This window comes from Tamandua tetradactyla, chromosome 11 (genome assembly GCF_023851605.1).
Source record: "Tamandua tetradactyla isolate mTamTet1 chromosome 11, mTamTet1.pri, whole genome shotgun sequence".
In the NCBI taxonomy this organism is placed as follows: Eukaryota; Metazoa; Chordata; class Mammalia; order Pilosa; family Myrmecophagidae; genus Tamandua; species Tamandua tetradactyla.
The window spans coordinates 31,719,024-31,734,211 of NC_135337.1; the positions used below are offsets into that span (position 1 = coordinate 31,719,024).

Consider the following 15,188-nt stretch of genomic DNA (forward strand, 5'->3'; position numbering starts at 1 on the left):
GCGGTGACGGCGGGCTTTCGCCACCTGTCCGATTGCCACCTGGTGAGCGCGGCGCAACAGGGCCAAGCTCCTCCTCCTCGCCCCTCCCGGGCCGGCTCTCTCCCTCCGCCCCACTGCCCAGTCCCCTCTGGGAAGGGCGCTGACCCACGCTCCTAACCCGCTCCTCCCCTCGCAGGTCTCCGCCGGCCGGGAGCTGAGCGAGTACTCCGGGTGACTCCGGGCTGACCGCGGCTCCAGGGACCCTCGGAGTGGGAGCGTGCCGGGCCATAATGCCGCGCTCGTTCCTCGTCAAGAGCAAAAAGGCGCACAGCTACCACCAGCCGCGCTCCCCGGGACCCGACTATTCCCTCCGCCTGGAGAGCGCGCCGGCGCCAGGCCGAGCAGGTGCGGGGCGGGGCAGGGCTGCCCCCCGGACCCCAACTCTGAGCCCCGCCACACCATTCCCCACGAGCCGGGAAGGGCGGCCCCGACGCCTCCCCATTTGTTTCCTTTTCGTTTCCTACCGCCCGGGTTCCTCCTGGGCTTGTAGCCTAGTTGCCTCGACCTCTTTGCTGTGGGTTTTCGATCCGAGCGGACTCCCGGCAGAGTCGGTGCGGGGAGAGGAGGGCGCGCAGGTGCCAAGGATTGGGGAGGGGTATGAGTGTATGGCGGCACTTCAAAACCCTCGTGCCCAACAGGGCCCAGTCTGAGCCCCTCTCCTGCCTACTCTCCGCAGACAGCACCTCCAGCGCGGGTGGGGCGGAGGCGGAGCCCCGGGGTCGTTTGTCCCCCGAGTCGCAGCTGACCGAGGCCCCCGACGGAGCCTCCGCGTCCCCTGGCAGCTGCGAGGGCAGCGTCTGCGATCCCAGTTCGGAGTTTGAGGACTTCTGGAGGCCTCCGTCGCCCTCGGTGTCCCCAGGTAGGGAATGAAACAGCGGGGCCTTTAGCGCAGAAATGCTTAAGTGGATAGGGGAGGTTCTTTGGGGGATTGAAGGGGCCTGGCTTGTGGGAGGTGGGGAGAGGCGTCCGGTTTCTCCCGAACCAGGACAGCCTGCCCGCGGGGGCCGCTGCCTTTATCCCAGGCTCCCGGACCCTGGCCGCTCAGCCCTAACATTCATTTGTGCCGAGCAGGCCAGTGACAGAAAACGAACAATAGTTTCGGCCCGCAGCAATGTCCATGTTTCGTTTTCTGACCAGAGTTGGTGCTTTAGAAAGATCTAGAACCTCAGAATCCAGACCTCTCTGAACTTCAAACAAACGGAGACCTAGGCGGCCCCAGAGAGAAAACGTCGTTGCCTTTAAAAATTGCGCTGCCTCCCGCGGCGTAGGGCAAGGCACATCTGCTCGCGGGACCCGTGGGAGGGGTCGGGACGAAAATCTCAGCCCCCAGGTGGGTCTTCGCAGACGCAAATTAGGGGTCTGTTTCATTTTTCGTTCTGTTTGGCTCAGCGTCGGGGGCCAGCCCGCTGGGTTTCATTTCCATCCGGCAGTCGAGCTTCGGACAAGTGAGTGACTGCACTTTGGGTGGAGACGAGCTCCGGTCTGGGGCGGGGAAAGATGGGCGCAGACCAGCGGGATTGTGTCAAGGGCCAGTTATTTCCAGGTAGTATTTACTAGTTTTAAAAGATATCTCCACGCCCACCCCATAGTCCGTGTGGAGTGTGTTGGGGAGCCGGAGCCAGGGAATTTTTTTTGCTGTGGATGACACAGCCCAAAGGAGACTGAGCGCCGCTTCCGAGGGAAGCCCGGAGCTGTAGCCTCTCACTCAAGTGGGCAGTCTGGGCTGGTGTGTGTGTGTGTGTGTGTGTGTGTGTGTGTGTGTGTGAGTGAGTGTCTGAACAGATACATAAGTTCGAATGCACTCAGTACACCATGGGTTATCTGGTTTTAGCAGAATTTCACGTGGGTAGGGTGCTGCGGGTCGCGGATTCCGAAAGCTAATTCCACTTGCCGGTGGTGCCTACACCTCATTAAGTTACGTTACCGTCTGCTAGGTTCGCGATCTTTGCGTCCAAATCATCTGAGAGACAGGAATGGGAAGTATTTGACGAGCAGTACAAGACCAAAGCGCCCCTCCAGCTTCCCCTTTGCTGCCTGCAATGGGCACTTAACAACTTTGGGGACTTTTAGCGCTTTCGCGTTTCCTCAGACATTTCTCCCGTGGGCCAGGACCACATCTCTTTGGTTCTCTCACTCCTTCATCTAGTCCTGGAAAGAAAAAAGACTGAGCAAGAACGTGTTACGGCCAGGAGAGCGCGAGGGCCTTACCTTCCTCGCGCACTCGCAGGCGCTGAACAGGACCCGGACCCACGCCACCTTCACCTCCCACACAGCTCACTCCGACCATTCATTTAACACATAGCGAGGCACACCTTGTCCTACAGGCCACTAGGTGCGCCGGCCCAGCTAGAAAACACCCTTGTGACTCTGAGCGTTTCTTCACCCATTTCATCTTGGTCATCTACGGCTGGGTCTTCTCCAGTGGCCGGCGAGGCCCGGGGGACCCGTTCCGAGTTTATCCTGGGGTCGCCGCCGGCACTGAGCGCGGCGCCTGACGCATGGAGAGCTCCACAAGCGCTGGGTGGCTGCAGGCAACGAGCACAGCGGCGCGCGGACGCCGCCGGACGACCCCCACCCTCCCTGTTAGGCCTGATCAGATGCTCTTTTGTGCCTCCTCAGCCTCGGAGAAGTCGGTGTGCCGGTCGCTGGACGAAGCCCAGCCCTTCCCCCTCCCCTTCAAGCCGTACTCCTGGAGCGGCCTGGCGGGTTCTGACCTACGGCATCTGGTGCAGAGCTACCGGCCGTGCGCGGCCCTAGAGCGCGGCGCGGGCCTGGGTCTCTACTGCGAGCGCGCCCCGGAGCCGGGTCACCCAGCTGCGCTGTACAGCCCGGAACGGGCCGCGGACAGAGGCGGCGCGGGGAGCGGAGCGCCAGGGGGCTGCAGCGTGGGAGGCAGCGGCGGCGGCGGTCCAGGCCTGGGGCTCTATGGCGACTTTGGGCCCGCGGTGGCGGGGCTATACGAGCGGCCCACGGCGGGAGCTGGCGGGCTGTATCCCGACCACCGCCACGGGCTGCACGCGGACAAGGGAGCTGGCGTCAAGGTGGAATCGGAGCTGCTGTGCACCCGCCTGCTGCTGGGCGGAGGCTCCTACAAATGCATCAAGTGCAGCAAGGTGAGATCCCCGCGCGCCCGGCCCCGCCAGCCTGGCCTCCCGGGCGCCCCCAACCCCGCCCCGCGCCCCTTTCCGCCGGCACAGGTGCCGCGCGGCCCCTCTCAGTGGCATTCTCCCCGGCCCCACCCGCCTCAGGTGTTCTCCACGCCGCATGGGCTCGAGGTGCACGTGCGCAGATCCCACAGCGGCACGAGACCCTTTGCCTGCGAGATGTGCGGCAAGACCTTTGGGCACGCGGTGAGCCTGGAGCAGCACAAAGCGGTACACTCGCAGGTAAGCGTGGTGGCGCGGTGGTTTTTTGCTGCTCTTCGGTATAGCACCGGCTGTCTTCAATCTGGAAGCTTTCTCCCTGGGCTGTCCCCAGTTGCCGGCCCCTCCCCTCGCACCATGTCCCCTCGCCCCGCCTTGTAGATAAATGTTTAGGGAAAGGCAGCCCCAGATTTTGTAGTCACGTGTTACGCGCACTTCCTTGCGAGCCTCGAGCATATACCCCAATTATCATTTCGGGTTTCCTGAGAAGATGTGTATGCACTAATTTGCTGCTGATGAATTAGATGTATTAGCTCTGTGACTTTGCCTTGCTTCTTTTCACGACACGACTTTTTAGTCTGTGTTGACTGAAAAAGAGGGATCTCATTTGGAGCATCCAATAACGTTTGCCCTGCTCTTCCCCCATTCATTCTTCTAAAAATTTTTTTCATCACATAGTTGTATATTCATCATAATGATCATTTCTTAGAACATTTGCATGGACTCAGAAAAAGAAAACGAAAAAAAAAATTCATACATACCATATCCCTTATCCCTTCCACCTATCGACCACCAGCAATTCAATATACTAAATTCATTTTGGCATTTGTTCCCCCTATTATTTATTTATTTTTAATCCATATGTTTTACTCATCTGTCCATAAGGTAGATAAAAGAAGCATCAGACCCAAGGTTTTCACAATCACACAGTCACATTGCAAAAGCTATATCATTATACAATCATCTTCAAGAAACATGGCTACTGGAACACAGCTCCACATTTTCAGGCAGTTCCCTCCAGCCTCTCTGTTATGCCTTAACTAAACAGGTGACGTCTATTTAATGTATTAGAATAACCTCCAGGATAACCTCTCGATTCTGTTTGGAATCTCTCAGCCATTGACAGTTTATTTTGTCTCATTTCTCTCTTCCCACTTTTGTTTGAGAAGGTTTTCTCAATCCCTTGGTACTGAGCCCCAGCTCATTCTAGGATTTCTGTCCCACGTTGCCAGGAAGGTCCACACCCCTGGGAGTCATGTCCCACATAGAGAGGGGGAGGGCAATGAGTTTGCTTGTCATGTTGACTGAGAGAGAGAGAGAGAGAGAGAGAGAGAGAGAGAGGCCACATCTGAGCAAAAAAAGAGGTTCTCTTGGAGGTAACGCTTAGGCCTAATTTTAAGTAGGCTTAGCCTATCCTTTGCAGGGATAAGTTTCATATGAACAAACCTCAAGATTGGGGGCTCAGCCTATTGCTTGGTTGTCCCCACTGCTTGTGAGCATATCAAGAATTCTCCACTTGGATAAGTTGAATTTTTCCCCTTTCTCACCATTCCCCCAAGGGGATTTTGCAAATACTTTTTTACTCACTGTTCAAATCCTACTGGGATTTATCGAGGCATCACTCTGGACAAACCTACAAAATCTCATGCCCTACTCAAGGTTCCATGTACTTATAGTGTTCAATTAAGCTTTCCACATAAGTTATAATAGGTAATGTACTAGTCAAATATAAATTTTGTACCAAATAAACATTTTTTTGCTTTAGTTTTAAAATATTAATTACCATCTATTTTCAACATCCTGCATTATTGGCATCCCTTTGTTCTTCCTCATGCAAAACATTTTTGAATTTGTACATTTAGTCGCTATCATTATACAATCTAGGCATTCCTAGATTATACCATCTCAGTCTATATCATATATCTTTCTTTCTGATTTCATTTGTGTCCCAGGCCTCCTCCCTTTATCATTCTCACATTCAGCTTCATTCAGTGTTCTAACATTATTGTATTACAGTTAGGTAGTATTGTGCTATTCATTTCTGAATTTTTACAGTCAGTCCTGTTGCACAATCTGCATCCCTTCAGTTCCAATTACCCAATATCTACCCTATTTCTATCTCCTGAGGACCTCTGTTCTTAACTGAAATTATCCAAGTTCACTCATTAATGTCAGTTCATATCAGTGAGACTGTACAGTATTTGTCCTTTTGTTTCTGGCTAATCTCATTCAGTATAATGTCCATCCATTTTGTTACAGATTTCATAACTTTATTCTGTCTTACAGCTGCATAATATTCCATTATATATAAATACCACTCGTCTGTTGATAGACATTTGGGCTGTTTCCATCTCTTGGCAATAGTAAATAATGCTACTATAAACATTGGTGTGCAAATGTCTGTTTGTATCTTTGCCCTCATGTCCTCTGAGTAGATACCTAACAATGGTATTGCTGGGTCATATGGCAATTCTATACTTAGCTTCCTGAGGAACCGCCAAACTGCCTTCCACAGCAGTTGTACCATTTGACATTCCCACCAACAGTGGATCAGTGTGCCTCTTTCTCCACATCCTCTCCAGCACTTGTTGTTTTCTGTTTTATTGATAATGGCCATTCTGGTGGGTGTGAGATGATATCTCATTGTGGTTTTAATTTGAATTTCCCTCATTCTTCTAACATTTTGTTCCAATTTCCAGATACCAGGCACTGAGAATTCTATAGCACATGAGGTCCCTGAAAGGATTCCTGGTCCAACAGAGATTACAGTTTAGTTGAGAGTCAAAAGACAAATAGGCAATTGAGTACCCAAATAACCATTATAGACAGGAGAAGTCTTACTCACAAAGACATAAATGTACATACATATACATATAAAAAAAATCCACCTATCTGCCCCAATACCCACACTGTCTTGGCTATCTCCTGATGGTCACAGCTGGAGTGACTGAGGTCTCAGCCTCCTGTTGAGGAGGGTGGAGAAGTGGGTGTACATGGGTATGAAAAAAGCAGGGTGGGAAATATTTTTGCCATGGGGTGTGGAGGGTTGTGGGTGAAAAGGTTTTGGTAGAAAAAGCATTAAAGGGGAAGAGGATAAGGGTGGAGGTTGGAAATAAGTGTGTGGGGGGGGGGCAGGCACTAGGGCAGGCTGTATGGAAGGGGAGTCTGAAGGAAGGGAGAGCCCTGGCTTTAGGGATTTTAGGTTAGGGAAGTGGTGGGGAGAGTGGCAGCCTGGGTGACAGCAGTAGGAGTGACATGTCCGTCTCTCTGCAGGAACGGAGCTTTGACTGTAAGATTTGTGGCAAGAGCTTCAAGCGCTCGTCCACACTATCCACACACCTGCTTATCCACTCAGACACCCGGCCCTACCCCTGCCAGTACTGTGGCAAGAGGTTCCACCAGAAGTCGGACATGAAGAAACACACTTTCATCCACACAGGTGAGCTGAAGGCCCCTGCGTGTAGGGAGCACATGCAGGGGCATGGGGGTGGGGGGGCACATTATTCTATCCTCTGAGGCAAACGTACCTCTGTGATTCTGACCCCAGAGAGTGGTGAAGAGGCCATCCAGATGGAGTTGAATCAATTACTGCTGTGCATTAAAGAAAAAAAATCAAAGCGGCAGATTCTCTTAGTTTCATTTACACACAGGGTTCTCCAGCAGGGTCTTGATTTGGGGTTGTCTGAAGACAACCATTTCAGGTTCTCTATCCTTGGAAGGAATGTTTTTCTCTAGTTTAGCAGCTACTCTATCTGCTGCCTGTTCTGGATGAAATACGAAGCTCCAGGGCCCTCTCAGTGTCTTGCGCTGTGTATTTGCCCAGATGATGAGAGGTTCCATCAGGCCTTTAGGGGGAGTGGCCTTGCTGGTTGTGTTTTTAGGAGTCTGAGAGCTCACTCTGAATTGGGAGGAGAAAAACAATGGAAAATATTTATTACTAAGTTCTCTGCTAAGCACTTTTTAAATGCATTATCTCATTTTATACTCACAACAGCTCTAGGAGGTAGTCTTATCTTCATTTTAGAGATGAAGAAAGTGGGGCACACATGGGATAAGTAATAACCTTCCCAGGGTCACAGGGCTAACAAGTGTCAGAGCCAGTTCTCAAATTCAGGTCTTTCTGACCTCAAAAGTCTATGTTCTTTGACCACTGAATATCATATTGTACTTTCAGAGTCATGGGGGTTGGTGGTTAAAGAAAGCTTCTATTCACTCATTGCCCTTTTCAAAAATCAGCAAGTTCACACCATAGTGATGACAAGTTCACACCTATTTTAAAGCTTTGTAATTTACAAAGTGTTTTCAAATCCACCATCTCATTTGATCCTTACTGCCACCCCATAAAGTAGAAGGAGCTGCCCTTACCATCCTAACACTCAGAGAAGTTTAATGTTTTACCAAAGGTTCGACTGAGAATAAATAGTGGAGCCGAGCCTGGAATGTTCTGGCTTTAAATCCTGGACTCTTTTTCTAATACTTTGATTGTGAGTAGGGGACAGTTTTAATGCCAGGAGCATTCTCAACAAGGTATCTACCCTGAAACCCAGAATTTCAAACTATTTTGTTGCAGCATAGGAATACTGATTTAAAACAAATCCCAATGTGCTCCATATACCCACCACTGATGTTTATAAATAGGTCCCATCAGTGTAGATGCCCCCATTGGAAAACCCAGAAAAATATCTTTCTCTTATTATACCTCCTTGCCTGAAATTTCCCTGCTACTCACTCCTTTTGAGTAAAAGTTTTTAAGACACATCAAAATGCAGCTAGGATCTTGGCTGCATGAAACACCAAACCTGATCAATCTATTTACATTATAGCCAGAAATCGTTTCTCAGATTTGTTCGGCCCTAATGGGATAGTGTAAGTTTTAATGCGTGATTCTTTTATTAAGGAAATTTGAAATGTGAAGGCAGGAAAGAGGGCAGCAAGAGGGACAGAAGGCTCCTCAAAAATGAACTTCTATTTTGTGTTTTTCCCAAGGCTAACTGTAATGCCATGCTGGGGTTGTTTGGAAATTAGTGCTACTTATCCCAATGTGAAACATCATATGAGCTGGGGAAAAAGTCAAAATTTCTGCATGTTTTGCCTCTTATTTAATAGTCTCTGGTGAGGGTGGCTGATTTATAAAAAACAATCCTGTGACCAACTTCATAAAAAGAAAGTAAAATCAAGACAGAAAAGGACCACCTACCTTAGGAGACTACTTTGTGGCCCGAATGTGGGTTTTTAAAATGAGGCTTTGAAAAATGTCTGTGCTTTGGAGACATTCTATTGTCCTTCAAGAGTAAGAAAGAAGCTCTCTGGTCCATACGAAACAACACACACTTGGAAACTCAGATTTGAAAACTTCCTCTGAATTAGAGGGAACAGAGTCACACGGTTTGTAGGGCAACCCCCCTCCCGCCCCCCACCTCATGTTGAACATCTGCTGGGTGAGTGCTCTGCTTCTAAAGTCAAGGCAGAACTCCCAGGGTGGATTCAGCTGCGAGTCTGGGGAGGTCATGTGGCCTCTGCCCTGTTTCTGTTTAGCAGGAAATGGTTTGAAGCCCTTTGTCTGGGAAGCCCCCCACCCACTTCTAATGCTCCCTCTCACCTGGGGCACCCATGGCTCCCCAAGTTTCGCGTTGCAGGCAGAAGCAGTGTCAAGCTGCAGTGCGTTGCCCTCCAAGTCCTTAAAGGCCTCAGGCTGTGATGTAGCCAGCTGCTGCCAAGAGCATATGGGTCACAGTGGGTCCCCCCTAGCTCTATCATAGACTCACCCTCCCCCCTCCTCTCCTTCCATCCTCACAGGTGAGAAGCCCCACAAGTGCCAGGTGTGTGGCAAGGCATTCAGCCAGAGCTCCAACCTCATCACCCATAGCCGCAAGCACACGGGCTTCAAGCCCTTTGGCTGCGACCTGTGTGGAAAGGGCTTCCAGAGGAAGGTGGACCTCCGGCGGCACCGCGAGACACAGCACGGGCTCAAGTGAGCGCCCTGGCTGGCTGTACAGAGCAGCTACACAACACTAAGGAGGGCTACCTTCTGGCTAGCCCCCAACCCCATCTGACTTCTCAGGCCCCCCCAGTCCAGTCTACAGATTCTACCACCTTTTGCTTTGCTTCCTGGAGCTGCCAGAAGAGATGAGGTACCTTTTCAAAGTTCAGCCATGGAGTGGGAACCAGGCGACTCTGTGGGCTTTGCACTGAGCAGGCCTCGCTACACCTGAAGTCTCAAAGTCAAGTGGGGATCTGATAAAACCTTGGGCTCCACAGGCCCAAGCCCTGCTCCACAGACAGGAAAGTCCTCCAGGTATGTGCCGTCCTCCAGCTGACCCACCCCAGATACTTGTTTGCAAGAGGAAGACTCACCATGTATAAGGTGGACGAAATGCTAATATTTTTATCTAGAAAGAGGAATGAGTGTTGTTACTGTATTTTTCTTTCTGGAGCACCTGTTTGGCCTCTTTCTATTGGGTGCTGTCTGTAAGTCCTGGAGGAATCACTTCTCCCATTTAAAGGTTGGTACAGAAACTGATCTGGGGAGGGGGTTTCACGTTTTGAAATCACAGGATGCACTGTTGGGCCTGGTCCGGCAAGAAGCAGAAGTGGAGTGGACGTGGTGGTGAGAGGTGATTAGAGGTCTTGGGAAACCTGTGAAGGCTTTATCAGAGGAGGTGAAGGCCCAGAGCAAAACGTTTGGACAAGAATTCATTCATTCATTCAGCAATCATTTACTGACCCCTTGTTACCATGGAACCAGGCCCTGTGCTGGGTACGTGGGAGGCAAAAAGTCAAGTCATGTCCTTGACTTTCAAAAGCTAATAGTCACATCCCCAAGTGGCTGGGTCTGTTCTTTCCCTCTGAGGGAGTTCTGAGAAAAATTTTGAACTTTCCTCTCTGACCCTTTTGGATTTTATCAAGAGTAAATGAAAAATAGCTGAAAGGTTACATCAAAGATCTGTGTATATTCCGTTTTTGATTGTTCTGCTAATATTTTTAAGATGTCTGAATTGACATTTGTGTGGGAGTGAAGGCTCTGTCTTCAACTTTTTGACCCTTCCCTTCATGTGTAACATAGAGGAAAAAAAATAAGTGGTGTTTTTACTTTGATGAGGTTTGTAAATGTTTTTAGTTGTTCTGGAGTGCATTATGCTTGTTAATACATATTTATTAGAGTGATGTTTTAAGTTAATAAAATATTACGACTCTGACAGATTGCCTTTCATTTAGGCAGGGAATTTGGGAAAGACCTTTTGTTTTAGTCTCTGGGGGAAGCTGGCACTGAAAGAAACTATAAGGAAGTATAAAAGTGAAGCATTGAAGCCAACATCTCAAAAAGAGAGTAAAATCCAATTGCTCTGGTTTTCATATACTTCTTTCTTTTTTTTCCTATGCCTCGGAGGTACTTTTTTATTTACAGACAAACTGGGATGTACACAAAACCAAGCCCCTACCTTATAGAGTCCCACATATACACAGGCTCTTTCCTCTGAAAATGCCAATGATTTTTTTTTTCCTACCCCCACAGGCCTGGTAGGCTCCCAAATTTATAAATAAATCACAGGCTTTACATCTAGAGCTTTGAGCTTTAGTCCCAGCTCTGTGACACGGGCAAATCCTCTGACTTTCCTGATATGATTTCCTTGACCATAAAATATGGGTATGGTTCTAACATCCTATCCAACCCTGACTGCTTTGGTTCTGTGGAGGCTGGAAGGAAGAGAAAGGCTTACCTAAGGCAAGTTACGAATCTGCAGACACAGAGAAGTAAAATTGGGGTCTGGGTTATTTCTGGCTCTATCCCACCTGTGGAAATTTCTTGCTTAAATCAGCCTTTTAAGAGAATGAGACCATAATGATGTCCTCCTCCTAGCCATTGTTCAAGGTATATGTGTCCTTGTGAGGACCAGCAGATTGTCCATTTCTGTTCACATTACCTTCCCACATGTTGACCAAGGGTACAGGATGCACCTGGCGCTGTTCTGGGTGCTGGGGGTTCAGCTTTATTTATTTGGTCATGGTGAAATCCTCAGCTCCCAAGAGAGTGCCTCACACTCAGTAGGAAATCAACAAATAGTTGTTGGGGTAGTAAGAGAATAAGCAGAGACACTCCTCTTTTATCCTGTGGATTGGCTTTGCTCTTTGCAGCCCAAAGGGAAGAGAGATTGATTGAGAGTTTAGGAAACCAATAAGACATATAGGACTCTGAGTTGGTGCTTTGCCCAGTCTCTCCAAATCTCTGTCCTTGACTGTCTTTGCTTGAAACATCACGTGTTCTCATGTCAGTTTCTTCCCACTAAGAATTTAAATTTGTTTACTTTGCAGAGAAGTTTAGGATAGTTTTTTGGAACTGGTTGGGGTTGATAAGCAGAAGACAGGAGCCATTCCTAGTGTCCTGAGAGAGACAAAGCTTCCAGTAAAGAAAGATGATTAAACAACCTTCCTATAGAAGTTGCCATACATAATGGTTGATTTTTTTCCAGACTGGCTTGAAAAGTTAAGGCTTACGGGTCTGATTGAAATGTTGGTGTCTGCCCTGCTTTCTTCTTCTGAAGTTTAGAATTTTGCATCTAGTTTTGTAATCCCATATATGCTATGAATGAGTTGAAATTTGGATGTTAACAGTATGCTTTTTTTGGGAAAAAAATATCTTGATAGCCCCAGTTCAGAATCAAAACAAATTACTATGCCCTTTACCATGTGAAATTTGAAGATTGCACATATCTCTCTTAATGTTATTACTTGACTCCATTAAAAATAGATTGTGAATATTCCATGTCACATTATTCATGAAGCAGGCTCTGTGCCTTTTGTCTGCCGGAGTAACAGTAGAAAAGGGTAACGAGAGACACCAGAGCACACCTTTGTTTCTCTCACTAAATTTTTAATAACACCTCCAGCTAGCCAGTTGGTGAAGCTCAGCTCTAGCATAAAAGTGGAAAAGCACAGCTATCTCAAAGAAGACCAACTCTTCCAGTAGCTAATTTGAGTTTGCGTTCATCTACACCATGGATGATTAGATTACCTATCAAGGGTGCCGAGCTATCAGGATTCAGGCCACGTAAAAGGTGAATTTCATCTGATTGATGTGAGACACGAATGGAACAACTGACTTTAAAAGCCCCACCTTAATTAAAGGGATAGCAAAGCTTTGCTCTCGGACAGGCTTCTTGACTGCCGTTGCTTTTGACAATTGGGTGGCAATAGTGATTTGCCCCAAGTCATTATGTTGCGTGGCCTTTATTTTGTTTTTTAACTGATCATTTAACATCAAGAAATGATGCTCTGAAAGGAATTCACTACTTTTATTATGCATTACTAAAGCATGCTTAATTTAAATCTGTGCTGCTATATTATTTATACAGTGAAAACTTTTTAGGAAGTACATCATAAATTTAACAACTTTTCTTTTCGTTCATTAGGACCAGTTTAAAAAAATAAAAAAAATTAAAGAAACGCCTTACCAAACCTGTTTAGCCTAAGATAAGTCTGTTATGTTTTTTAGTGTTCTTTTCTGAACTTTACCCATGTGTGTATATTTAATTACATATTTTTTACCCTGTGTCAGCATATTTATAGTTTATATTTAGACAGCTCTTGTATTTCTTTATTTATTAAACATTTTCAAAATGTAAAATATAAAAATGAGAATCTGGACAATTTTTATAGTTTAATTTTATTGAAATCTTACCAGTTATTAGGAATCTTACCAGTCACTAGGAAAAGTCTTTTCTGAAGTTTTGCTTTAATGCTATTCACTTTTTAAATAAAACAATTATATTAGAATTTACAGAGTATAATGTAATAATTAGTATACCCATCATTCTCCCATATTTGCTTCAGACCTTCTGGAATATGTTCCTCCCTGTCCCCATTCCCGCTTCTCTCTTCTCACTATACCAAAATTGGTGTATATCATTGGCATAAATATTTTTATACCTTTACTATATACATATATTCATAAATAATATATACGACTCTTTAGCATATTTTAACTTGATATAAATGATACTTTGGTGTATGTGTCCTCCTGCAGCTTGCTTTTGTTATTGCTCAGCATTTTATTTTTGAGATTTATCCATGTTAATACATGTGGATCTGTTCATTTATTTTAACTGCTAAATGTTGAATTCCATTGTATGAATACTTGGCAATTGATTTATCCAACCTCCTCTTGGGAGAGTTTTGGTTGTCTCCAATTTTACCTATTACAAACAATTCTGAAGTAAGCAACCTGTTACATATCTTCTGGTGAGAGGCATTCTTTAGGGTATATTCCTGGGAATGAAAATGCTGGATGATACCAAAGTGCTCTCCAAAGTGTTGTACCAATTTACATTCTCTCCATTAGTATCAGATAATTCCTCTCACTCTGCACCAGTATTTTATATTGTCAAATTGTAAAAATGTTGCCAATCAATGGGCGTGAAATATTTAATTATAGTAATTTTCATTTCCTGATTCCTAGTGAGGTTTTGTATCTTTTCATCTTTATGGGCCTGGCAGGGTTCCTTTCCTGTGAAATGCCTTTTTGTGTACTTTGTCCATTTTTTTCATTGTATTGCTTGCTTTTTAAAATCAATTTTAAAATATAAATTCTTAACACTCATTGCTTTGTTAGTTAAATGGCATACACATCTCTCCGTAGCTTGCCTTTCCAATTTAGTTGAAGAGAGGATTTTGTTTGGTTTGTTTTTGTGTTAATGTAGTCAAATTTATTAATCTTTCCTTTTTGGTTATAGCTTTTATATCTTATGTAAAAAACCCTTCCCTACTTGATGGTCACAAAAATCATCCTCCACATTTTCTTCTAAAAAGTCTGAAATTATTGCTTATAACATTAGCTTTTTAATCCTCTTGTGGGTATATGGTATGGAATAGGGATCACATTTTATTTGTTTCCCGCTTAGATAACCTGTTGTCTCAACAGTATTTATTTTGAATCCCATCCTTATTTCTCTGATTATAATTCCACCTCTGTCATATGTCAAGTTTTCATTTCTGTGTGATTCTGTTTCTGGGCTTGCTGACCTCTTCCACTGGTCATTTTGTCTATGTTTGTGCCAAAGCCACAGTGTGCTCATAAAGGTTATAATAAACTTTTTTTTTTTGTATGTTGTATGGCAGATCACATTTCATTCTTTTTCCATGTGAGTGTCCTGTTATTGCAGCACCATTTGTGAATTTTTGTTTGTTTTTGTTGGTTTCTTTGTTTGTTTGTTTGGGAAGTGCATGGGCCAGGAATCGAAGCCAATCTCCTGCATGCCAGGCAAGAATTCTGCAACTGAACTACCCTTGCACCCCCTTAATAAACTCTTTATAGCTAGTAGGGCATGCCTCCCTCTGATCTGCTGCTTCTTTTTCAGGAATATCTTGGCTACCATCAGCCCTTTACTCTTATATGTGAAAAAGTCTGGATTTGGGGTTTTATTTATTTGTTTAATTTGAGAATTGAAATCATGTTGGTATTTATTTTTTCCATCTATAAATATAGTATGTCATACATTTATTTAGGTCTTCTATGCCTTTCAACCACATTTTATAATTTTCTGCCAAAAGGTGTTGAACACATTTCTTTTATGTCATCCATTGCTCCCATGAGTCTTTTAAAAAAACTTTTTATTTTGAAGAAATTTCAAACTTACCAGACAGTTGTGAGAATAATACAAACTTCATACCGAAGAGCTCCGACATATCCCCAATTCCCCTAGATACAAAGACCCACCAACTCCAACATTTTACAGCCCCTACTGTACCCTTCCTTCCTTCCATCATCCATCCATCAATCATCCATCCATCCACCTTCTGAACACGTGAGAGCAGGCTAATCATCATACTCCTTGAACACATACCTCCATGCACATTTCCTATGACACGAATCCCAACCAGTGTACTCACCTTAAGTGAAGTAATCAAGTGCAAGAAATAAGCATTGAAATAAAGCTTACATTCTATATTTCAGTTTTTTCTTATGTCCCAATAAGGCCCTTTTGAGTTTCTTCTCCTCTATTCTGCATCCCC

The 15,188-nt window shown here is 45.8% G+C and overlaps 1 protein-coding gene across 1 annotated transcript; it reads left to right on the forward strand.

Annotated features, from left to right (window-relative positions):
* Window positions 1–220: 220 nt before the first annotated feature.
* GFI1 (growth factor independent 1 transcriptional repressor) lies at window positions 221–14,514 on the forward strand. Its single transcript, XM_077120270.1, has 6 exons — window positions 221–384; window positions 716–898; window positions 2,659–3,152; window positions 3,288–3,425; window positions 6,456–6,621; window positions 8,979–14,514. The coding sequence occupies exons 1-6, from the start codon at window positions 270–272 to the stop codon at window positions 9,155–9,157; spliced, it is 1,275 nt and encodes a 424-aa protein (XP_076976385.1). The 5' UTR covers window positions 221–269; the 3' UTR covers window positions 9,158–14,514.
* The last annotated feature ends 674 nt before the right edge of the window (window positions 14,515–15,188 follow it).

Bases quoted from the DNA above. Each gene is read 5' to 3' on its own strand.
- GFI1 (XM_077120270.1), top strand. From the start codon at position 270: ATGCCGCGCTCGTTCCTCGTCAAGAGCAAAAAGGCGCACAGCTACCAC. The intron at 899-2,658 runs GTAGGGAATGAA...GTGCCTCCTCAG, and splicing joins GTCGCCCTCGGTGTCCCCAG to CCTCGGAGAAGTCGGTGTGC. The intron at 3,153-3,287 runs GTGAGATCCCCG...CACCCGCCTCAG, and splicing joins AATGCATCAAGTGCAGCAAG to GTGTTCTCCACGCCGCATGG.